General features: G+C 40.9%; 1 protein-coding gene across 1 annotated transcript in view; it reads right to left on the bottom strand.

Annotated features, from left to right (window-relative positions):
• The window catches only part of CENPF (centromere protein F), a 71,861-nt gene that overhangs the window by 4,069 nt on the left and 57,089 nt on the right, over positions 1–10,703 (bottom strand). Inside the window, exons 16-18 of the mRNA XM_045298196.1 lie at positions 9,878–10,040; positions 8,268–8,747; positions 6,581–6,759 (exon numbers count right to left, since the gene is read on the bottom strand). Coding sequence (XP_045154131.1) covers positions 6,581–6,759; positions 8,268–8,747; positions 9,878–10,040 — 822 coding nt within the window. The remainder of the gene's footprint in view (positions 1–6,580; positions 6,760–8,267; positions 8,748–9,877; positions 10,041–10,703) is intronic.

Here is a 10,703-nt window from a genome sequence, read left to right as displayed (position 1 = left end):
GGGGGAATAGGAGGAGCTGATACCAAAGGCTCAAGTAGAAAGAAAATGTTTTGAAAATGATGAGGGCAACAAATGTACTTGACACAATAGATGGATGGATGGATTGTGATGTGTTGTACGAACCGCCAATAAAATGGTTTTTAAATTTTAAAATAAATAAAAAGATTAACAGCTGTCACTAAAAGACCCCCTAAATGACCTAGGGAATCATCTCTCTAAAACCTCTGCCAGCCACATCAGGGAGAACACATAATCCAGAATTTCTAAGTAATTTTACCCTAGGAAATGAGAACTTGCCCTTCATTTTTAAAACTAAATGATGAAATATGTTTAACAGATGAGGCAAGCATTTTTCAGGATTCAGAAAATATGAATTAAATTAAAACCCACTAGGCTGGTTGTGAAGAGTGAACTGTGTCATGAAGGCACCTCAAGGGCAACCTACCATTTGCAGGTTGCACAAAATTGCTTAGCAATGCCTACCTGCTGGTGCCACTAAACTACTGGGGGCTAATGCACAGAACACAAATTGACAGGAAACCATGGTTACTACTCCCTGGTCAACAGACTCAGCAGCAGTGTGGAGAGCAGGCCCCCTAGTGTGCAAAGCTCTTTTTCCTGGATAGCAACTTTAAAACGCCACATGCAAACTGCTTTTACCACTAATTCCTCATTAAAGAAGAGGAAAAGAGACCCGCGTAGTGATTTCATAAGATGATTTCTGCCATACTTTCAAGCTACTAGGATTGCCTTTACTTCAGGACAAGATGACTTTAGGCTTCATTCATTCAACAAACATTTGTGAATGCCAGGCACTATACCAGGGACACAGGCAAATCTTAGGTAAAATAAGTAACCACACAGAACTCATTCCACAGATTTACAAATATGTAAACAAGTAATTACAATTAAATGAGCTCCCTTAAGATAAAGGGAGTGATAGTGGTATGTGGTGGTATATTGTGTTTTAAGAGACAATTAACTTATATGCTTCCTCAAAAGTGAGAGACAGGCAGGAATGGACAAGTACTGACTGTCGGATTGAGTGGCTGCTAGTCATCTATAAAGGAAAATCACTAACCCTACTCCAGAATAGGCTTTCCACAAAGGTTAGAGATGAAAAAATTGAAGAATTCTACCAACAACTTCAGTCTGAAATTGATGAAACATGCAACCAAGTTTCACTGATAGTTATCGATGATTAGAATGCTAAAGATGGAAACAGAGGAGGGAACAGTATTTGGAAAATAGACTTGGTGATAGAAATGAAGTTGGAAATCGCGGTAGACTTTTGAAAAACCAATGACTTATTCATAGCAAATACGTTTTACAACAATACAAAAGGTGGACTTCTCCAGATGGATTACACAGAAATTAAATTAGCTACATCTGTGGGAAGACACGATGGAGAAGCTCAGTATCAGTAGCTAAAACCAGACCAGGGGTCCTCTGTGTGACAGGCCATCATCAATGGCTCATATAGAAGTTCACAATAAGGCTGAAGGAAATGAAAACAAGTCCACAGGAGCCAAAATATGACCTTGAGTTTCTCCCAACTGAATTTCGAGAACATCTCAAGGGCAGATTTGATGCACTGAACACTAATAACAGAAGACCTGTTGAGCTGCGGGAGCACATCAAGACCATCATTCTTGAAAGCAGGTCATTACAAAGACAGGGAAGAAAAGATAGAAGGGGAAGTCAAAAGAGACTCTGAAATTTGCTCTTAATCATAGAGTAGCTAAAGCAAATGGAAGAAAGGAGGAAGTCAAGAAGCTGAATAGAACATTTCAAAGGACAGCTCAAAAAGACAAAGCTACTTCAATGCAATGTGCAAGCACCTGGAGTTAGAAAACCAAAAGGGAAGAAGACAGCGCATCTGAAACCGAAAGACCTCAAGAAAAAGTCAAGCCTTGAGCTGAAATGTTGAAATATTTTTATATTGAAATTTTGAAAGGTTTTATAGGCAAAACATTGAATGATTCAGGAAGCATCAAGAGAAGGTGGAAAGAATACACAGAGTCGCTGTATCAGAAAGAAGAGACCACCATTTCAGGTGGTAGCATATGAGCAAAACCAACGGTGCTGAAGAAAAAAGTCCAAGTTGCATTGAATGCATTAGCCAAAAACCAGGCTCCCCAGGAATTGATGGAACCCACTGAAATGTTCCAAAAAGCTGAAAAAGTACAAGAATCACTTGCTCATCTATGCCAGGAAATTTTGGAAGACAATTACCTGGCTAACCGACAGGAAGAGATCATTATTTGTGCCTAATTCAAGGAAAGGTGACCAACAGAACAACTTTACTGATATCACACACAAGTAAAATTTTGCTCGATTATCCAATGGCTGCAGCAATACACTGACAAGGAACTGCCACACGTTCAGGCCAGATTCCGAAGAGGATGTAGAACAAGAGATATCATTGCTGTCATCAGATGGATCTTGGCTCAAGCAGAGAATACGAGAAAGATGTTAATTGTTTCAGAGCCTATGCCAAGGCATTCGACTGTGTGGACCTAATAAACTGTGGATAACTTTGGGAAGAATGGAAATTCCAGAGCACTTCATTGTGTTCATTCAAAACTGGTACATGAATCAAGAGACAGTTGTACGAACAGAACAAGGGAATGCTGCATGTTTTAAAATCAGGACAGGTATGCATCAGGGTTGTATCCTCTCATCATACTTGTTCAGTCAACACACAGAGCAAATCATCAGAGAATTAGGATTAGAGGAAGAAGAATGGAGCATCAGGATTCGAGGTAGGCTTATTAACAACTTCCAGTACGCAGTTGACACAACCTTGCTTGCTGAAAGCGAGGAGGAATTAGAGCACTTGCTGATGATCAAGGATTGTACTGTTCTGCATGGATTACAATTCCATGTACAGAAGCACAAAATCATCATAAGGAACATCATTCTAAATGGAGGAAAGGTTGAAGTCATCAAGGATTTTGTCTTACCTGGATCCATAACTGTGGTCGTTACAATTTCATGTCACTTGATAAATAAGCATAAGGGTAAAGTCTAGCCTGATGCTGCCTCCTTTTGGGCTTGGCATTTCCATGAGTATTCTAGCAACTTCCTCTCTCTCTGCCTTCTTCTTCCTGTTGACAAGCCACTCACAGATTTGCTGAGCCCTGAGAGAGCCTCTCCCTCTCTCTCTGCTTCACCTTCCTATTGAAGAGCCACAGAAGGAGAGCTGGAGGAGTCACATGGAAACCCACGCTAACGCTGAGATGCTTCCACTGCCATTGAATCCACAAGACTTTCTACCTACTAACCTGTGATCTTCCTGCACTTTGCATCATTGCATGTGACTTCATGAGTCTGAAGGATTTTTGGACTAGCATTGGACAGACTTATGGTCTAATGTTGGACTTATGGACTTGATCTGGACTGGGCTGAGATGTTTCCTTATACAAATTACTCTTTGATACAAAGGTCTCTCTCACAAATATGCCTATCTTTGGATTTGTTTCTCTAGTCTACCAGTACTAACACAATGCTCAGGGAAGCACCAGTCAAGAGAACAAAAGATGTGATGCATTATGTAAATCTGCTGCACAAGACGTCTTTAGAGTATTGGAGACCAAGGATGTTACTTTGAGGCATATGGTACACCTGACCCAAGCCACAGCTGCATTGCATCATATGCCCATGAAAGTTGGATGAAGAATAAATGCATTTAAACTGTGATGGCTAAAGAAGAAGATTGAAAGTACCATGGACAGCTAAAAGGACAATCAGATCTGTATTGGAAGAAGTAAGGCCAGAGGGCTCCTTAGAGGCAAGGATGGCAAGAACTCATCTGACTTACTTTGAACATATTGTCAGGAGAGAACAGTCCCTGAAGAAGGGCATTATGTTTGGTAAAATAGAGAGGCAGCAAGAAAGAGGACAGCCCTCAAGATGGACTGAGACAGTGACTACATCAATGGGCTCAGACACAGGAAAAATTGAGGATGGCACAGGGCTATGCAGTGTTTTGTTCTGTTGTGTACAAGGGGTCAGAGCAGATTACATCACCTAACAACAACAGCATTCAGGAATCTATGAGGTCTTGGTGGCCAGGCTAAGCTCTGGTCTGGTGGCATGGTGGTTGAGCTATTGGTTGCTAGTCAAGACTGGCAGTTTGAACCACAAGCCACCCCACAGAAGATGTGGTGGTCTGCTTCTGTAAAGATTGACAACCTTGAAAGCCTAAGGCACAGTTCTACTGTCCTACTATCGTGGCTATGCGTAAGAATTGACTGGTCAGCAAGCGGCTAGGCAAATGCTATACTGAACAATTACCAAGCTATTTGCAAGATACATAGAGGCGACTATCACTATCTTCAGTAATCAACAGAGAGATTCAGAAACAGAACTCCTTTCATCAGACACCTAATGACACGTGCTTTTATTAGAAAATAAAATGTTTTATTTTGTTGCTTTGTTTTGCTCTGTCTTATTTTTGTGCATATTATTATCTCCGCAGGTCTGTCTAAATAAGATAGGCTAGACAAACAATCTGGGGGAGAAAACAATGGGACCAACAGTTCCGGGGGGACATGGGAGAGGGGGAGGTGGGGGGGAAGGAAGTGGTGTAAACAAACCCAGGGACAAGGGAACAACAAGTGATCCAAATCGGTGGTGAGGAGGGCTTAGTAGGCCTGGTAGGGCGTGATCAAGGGTAATGTAACCAAGAAGAATTACTGAAACCCAAATGAAGGTTGAGCATGATAGTGGGACAAGAGGAAAGTAAAAGGAAATAGAGGAAAGAGCTAGGAGGCAAAGGACACTTATAGAGGTCTAAATAAAGGCATGTACATATGTAAATATATTTATATATGAGGATGGGGAAATAGATCTATGTGCATATATTCATAGGTTTAGTATTAAGGAAGCCGACTGGATCTCCACTCAAGTACTCCCTCAATGCAAGAATACTTTGTTCTATTAAACTGGCATTCCATGAGGCTCACCTTCCGGACACAATCATTGAAGACAAAGCAGGTGCATAAGCAAATGTGGGGGGAAAAGCTGATAGTGCCCGGCTATCAAAAGATATAGCATCTGGGGTCTTAAAGACTGGAAGGTAAACAAGCAGCTATCTAGCTGAGAAGCAACAAAGTCCACATGGAAGAAGCACACCAGCATGTGTGATCATGAGGTGTTGAAGGGATCAGGTAACAGGCATCAAAGAACAAAAAAATAAAATCACTGTGAATGAGGAGGAGTGCATATTGGGGACCCAGTACCCATCTGTAGGCAACTGGACATCCCCTTACAGAAAGGTCGTGGGGAGGAGATGAGCCAGTCAAGGTGCAGGTAGCAACAATGAAACATACAACTTTCCTCTAGTTCCTAAATGCTTTCTCTCCCCTCCACCCCCACCATCATCATCCCAAGTCTACCTTACAAATCTGGCTAGACCAGAGGATGTACACAGGTACAGATAAGAATTGAAAACACAGGGAATCCAGGACAGATGATCCCTTCAGGACCAGTGCTGAAAGTGGCAATACCAGGAAGGTGGAGGGAGGAAGGTGGGGTTGAAAGGGGGAACCGATTACAAGGATCTACATATAACCTCCTCCGTGGGGTATGGACAGCAGAAAAGTGGGTGAAGGGAGACCTCAGACAGTATAAGATATGACAAAATAATAATAATTTATAAATTATCAAGGGTTCATGAGGGAGGGGCTAGCAGGGAGGGAGGAGGGAAAAATGAGGAGCTGATACCAAGGGCTCAAGTAGAAAGAAAATGTTTTGGGAATGATGATTGCAGCAAATGTACAAATGTGCTTGATACAGTGGATGTAGGTATGGATTGTGATGAGTTGTACGAGCCCCCAATAAAATGATTTTTTTTTTTAATGAGGAGCTGATAACAAAGGCTCAAGTAAAAAGAAATTGCTTTGAAAACGATGATGGCAACATATGTACAGATGTGCTTAAGAAAATGGATGTATGTATGGATTGCGACAAGTTGTACGAGCTCCCAATGATTTTTTTAAAGTGCCAAACTCCTATTAAGTCATATTTTAACGAAAAAGACTGTGTTTCCTGAAATTTAACTTCAATAGGTTTGTTTCACAGTTACACATCTGTAAGTGGTCAGGCTTTCCAGAATCAGCTTTTTATTCTAAATCAGTACCTGTCACCACAGTAACTTGTATTCATTAAACAAATAACAACAAAAAGAAAAGAATTAATCAAAACAGAGCAAAGTAGGTAAAACTTGTGAAACACAGAACGGCCAACATCTGTGGTCAAAGGAAATATACCTCTTCATTTCTTCAAAGAGCAATGCTTGAGACATCCTTAAAATTCTTTGAGTCACTGGATCTGATGTTGCCATTTCTCATCACTCTATAAGTGGCATGTTTAGTCAAGGAGGAGCTTGTATAGCAGGATAATGTCAGGGTTATACTCGAGCTTGCTCTCCACTTTCCTCATGGCTCACTGATTTATACACACTGAGAAAAGTCCCGACGTTACAGACCAGGAGCTCCTGAGTCAGAAGTCTAGACTTGCTCAGCAACACAGCAATCCCCCACATTCCAAACAGTAAGCGGTCGCAGCAGCTTACCTTGTGTAATCTGCTGCCACCAGCTGTTGGTTTGGAGATCTCAGCAAGATTTTCTTGGTGGACACTTAAGGGGGACAGTGCTAACTTCTGTGCAGCAAGGCGCGGGCTGGTTCTGGTGGTCATGGTGGTTCTCCGCAGGATGTATGGGCTTGTCTTTCCTGTGGGGATATCAGCAAACCCTAAGGGCAAGAAAGCTGTCAGAAATGGCTAGACCTCCACAGAGACCTGTCCAGATCAATCTGCTCTTGAAATGATAATCACCTGGTAAAGTTGTAATAAAAAACGAGGACAATTCCAAAGCTCACTGCTGTCTATGGAGTGATCAAATTATATACACAGGTTTTATCTGATGAAAAAGATAGTAACCACAGTGGAAAAGGGGGAAACACCTAAACAGAGTTGGGGGGCAGGGGCTTTGCTGCTACTTCTCATGTGGATGGTGTTTTCCCATTTTCTAGGCTCTAAAGACATCAGCAGGTCTTGAAGTTCAAATTCTGACTGGAGAGACAAGGGGTAGGATGGAAGGGATTTTCATTCCATGGCTAGGGTTGAGGGGAGATAGGACTGTACTAAAAGCATTTCTCTCTCGCTGCTCAGTCTCCCCTCACAGAGGGAGGAGAGAGTCGATCCTGGAAACAACTGAAAAAAAGCAGATAATGCAGATGCCAGAGCAGCATTGATGGGGGCTTTTTTTTAAACAATCATCCATGTGGAAGACGGTGCTAACTTTTAGGGGCTCAATGTCACTAAGAACCTGCCTTTTTCATGCTTGGTGAAAAGAAAAAAAGAAAACCCATTTGGATCCCACACATGCAGGTATGTATTATAGCTCAACCAGTGAGAAAGGACCCTTTTGTGTAACACAGAAAGAATAAATCAGTAGGGAAATGACTACAGTCTTTTAAGTTGTGACAATGTCAGATGGTTGTTAAAGTTTCTAAACTCATATTCTCAACTTCTGTACTTCTTTTGTCATTAAGTCATTAATAAAATTTCTACGCTGGCCAGTTCTGTGGGCCATGCTGAGAATAATTGGGTTAAAAAAAAACAATGACAGAAAGCATGTTAAGTGGCTCCATCCCCAAGGCCAGGATTATCAATGCCACCCAGCTCACTCAGAGTCTTAGTGCAGGGTCAGCTAGGACACAGCTAGGAAAGCTGCAAAGCTGTCCTCGATTTGGGGAACTTCCAACAGAGAAACACCAGGTTCCAAACTGATTTTTGATGATTACATTTTATGTCTACCAACTCTTTTTGTAATGTAACAGGAGTGATTAGATCCTATTCTTTCATAATAGTAACGTTACAAAAGAACTACCTTCATATATAAGTACTGCTTAAAGTCAGTATAAGCCGACCCAAATATCAGCTGAGGCACCTAATTTTACCATAAAAAACTGCATTAGAAATGTGCTGGGAAACGGCTTATACTCGAGTATATATGGTATACAAGAAGTGGTTTCAAAGAGTCTAGAGAAATCCTGTTATATTTTAATTCCATTTTCCATTAGCTTTTTTAAAACCACCTTGTGGATTTATATATAATTTATGTGGTCCAATTTATAAGCGCATTACCTTTTCAAAAAGTCAATTAAAGTAATGTTACCTACTAACATAAAATATATACACTTCGATCTTTTCAGGCACAAGTTAACGTTACATTCTGGATTTTCAAGACTATGCATACCTTTCTTTACAACTTCTGGAAGCCCCTCTGGCTCAAACCCAGCGTCCTCTGTGCCACCTGCAGACTGAGCACCACTGCTGGCTGCCTTCCGACTCTTTTTAGAAAACGTCTCTGGTGTGGAAGGCGCTGGTCCACCACCGCTCTCTCGAATCCCACTAGACCGCTGTCTCTTGCCTGAAACCTTACTTTGGCTGGCTGACATCTTCCTTTCATTAACAGATGGGGCTGGAGACAGTTCTGGAACAACTGAGCTTGACAATGGAGAAGAACTTCGGAGATTACGTTTAGACTGCTGAGAACTCAGACGAGAAACTTGTGCTTCTAACATCTCTTTTGCTTTCTCTACATTTTCGTGGCTTATAAGCAGGGAACAATACTTATCCAAGTACTCATCTGCCTCATTGGTTTTTTCTTCAAGAGTTTCCTTGAGCTCTTTAATCTCAGTCATTAATTCATCTACATTAGCATCCACAACAGCACCTAACAAAAATAAAGTTAACACATCATGTATACAAATAACTTGATGCTTCTCTAGCGAACAGTGGTCATTGAAAACAGGATAACAATTACATCGGTGCTTTGCTTTTCAGTTCCTTTGCTTGATGGGGAAGTTGGTATCATATCAAGGTACAACGAGCTCCAGTGGCACAGATGCCTAAACACCTGGGTGATAATCGAAAGGCTGGCAGTCAGAAATCACCAAGTAGCTCGGCCAGAGAGACCTGGAGATCTGCTTCCATGAAGTGCACTGCCAGGAAAACTCTATGGGACAGTTTTACTCTGTCACATGGTGTTGACTCAAAGGCACTTAACAAAAACAAATCGATGCATATTCTGATAGAGCATACAACTTTTACTGGAATTGTTTTTTTAAAAATCCACCAAAATCCCAAATGCAATCTAACCAACCCATCATATTTCCTCTAGAGTTACTCATACAATATTTAATAACTCATTCTATCTCCTTCTGTTATCCTCTGGTCCATTCTTTCCACGATAAGTGGGTGAAGAGTAAAATAATGTAAGAAAACAAGTGTTTGAGAGCTTTGGAAAACAGGATGGAGGTAAGTTAAATTTTTAAAAACTGACAAGGTTATTTGGAAGGGACAAACATAAGGTGATAAGTAACATAAAGCGTAGGAATCTTGGGCAACTTTGAGCTGCCATGACTGGCATCAATTCCATTAAAGAGACTCCATGAATCACCAATACACTTTATACTGCCTTCCAATTACCCTTTTCCTTTCCTTTTGGTTCACTCCCAAGGACAGATCAAGGGGAACCAAGCTCAGCTGTCTGCAAATTAGTAATGCTAGCTCACATACCAGTCTGCCTCAGAGACAGAATCTACTTAGATGAACTCTCTCTCACACACACACTCACCACCCCCACCACCACCACCCCCACCTCATTCGGCTTCATTCGGAATCTCACAATGATCCCAGATGAGTACAAAGTTCGGAAACTGGGAGATGGATAACTGCTAAAGTCAGCACTAAGTAACAGAGAAGTAGAAACACTGTCTAATCCATGCACACCATACCTGTGCTAAATTTCACTATTGGAAAATCATATAGGACGGGCGATCTGCTGCTCCAGTGAACACTCACCTCTTTTCTGTTTTTCCTGAGTCGCTTCAAGATGAGACAGCTCTTTCTGTAACATTTCCTTTTCTCCTTCCAGTTGTTTACAGGATTTGATCAACAACTTCATTTTCCCCTGCGCATGTTCATTTTCCTTCTTTAACTGATTGATATATTTTAAGTTGTCCATCTGCAAAACACAAATACTTTCATTTAAAATCATAAATTTTTTTGGTGAACATATAGCAAAACAATTAACAGATGTAATTAGGAATCATATATTTTAAGTATAAGAATGATAATGATTATGCCCAGAAAAACATAAGACAATGCATTAAAAAATTGCTTTCTGAAGTCTGCCAATAAATGTGTTTTTGCCACCCCTTACATAATCTCAACAAGCATAAATCACAATTCCTAAAATAATGCCATACTTCTGTGTGAATCAATGGGAAATCACACTTACACGGTGAGGCTCAGGTACCCAAAGACAAATCTTGACGGGTCAATTTCACTAATGTTGCACTTGTTTTAGTCATACCAAATGAAGACTGACATTGCTACTCACAAGACAAATTTAAGTTTTGTAAGAGTTGAAATAGAATCGAATGCTGGGGGAGCTGTGTTATCAGACACTTCATAAGAGTACAGGTTCATATCACACTTACTTATATCCAAAGGAAGTTCTGAACTGATTTAGAAGGGAAACCTGCCCTGAGGAGAAAGGAAGGTATTTACAGACATCAGCCTATCTTGTGCGAACGTCTACATAGTTGACTATAGAAATATGATAGCATTTCAGTGTGAAATAATGCCCATAACCACTGGGGTTCTCTATCACATATAGTATATG

Source organism: Echinops telfairi, unplaced genomic scaffold (genome assembly GCF_000313985.2).
Source record: "Echinops telfairi isolate 266 unplaced genomic scaffold, ASM31398v2 ScPeMD7_7424;HRSCAF=8462, whole genome shotgun sequence".
Lineage (NCBI taxonomy): Eukaryota > Metazoa > Chordata > Mammalia > Afrosoricida > Tenrecidae > Echinops > Echinops telfairi.
This window is presented reverse-complemented; position numbering and strand designations above follow the sequence as displayed.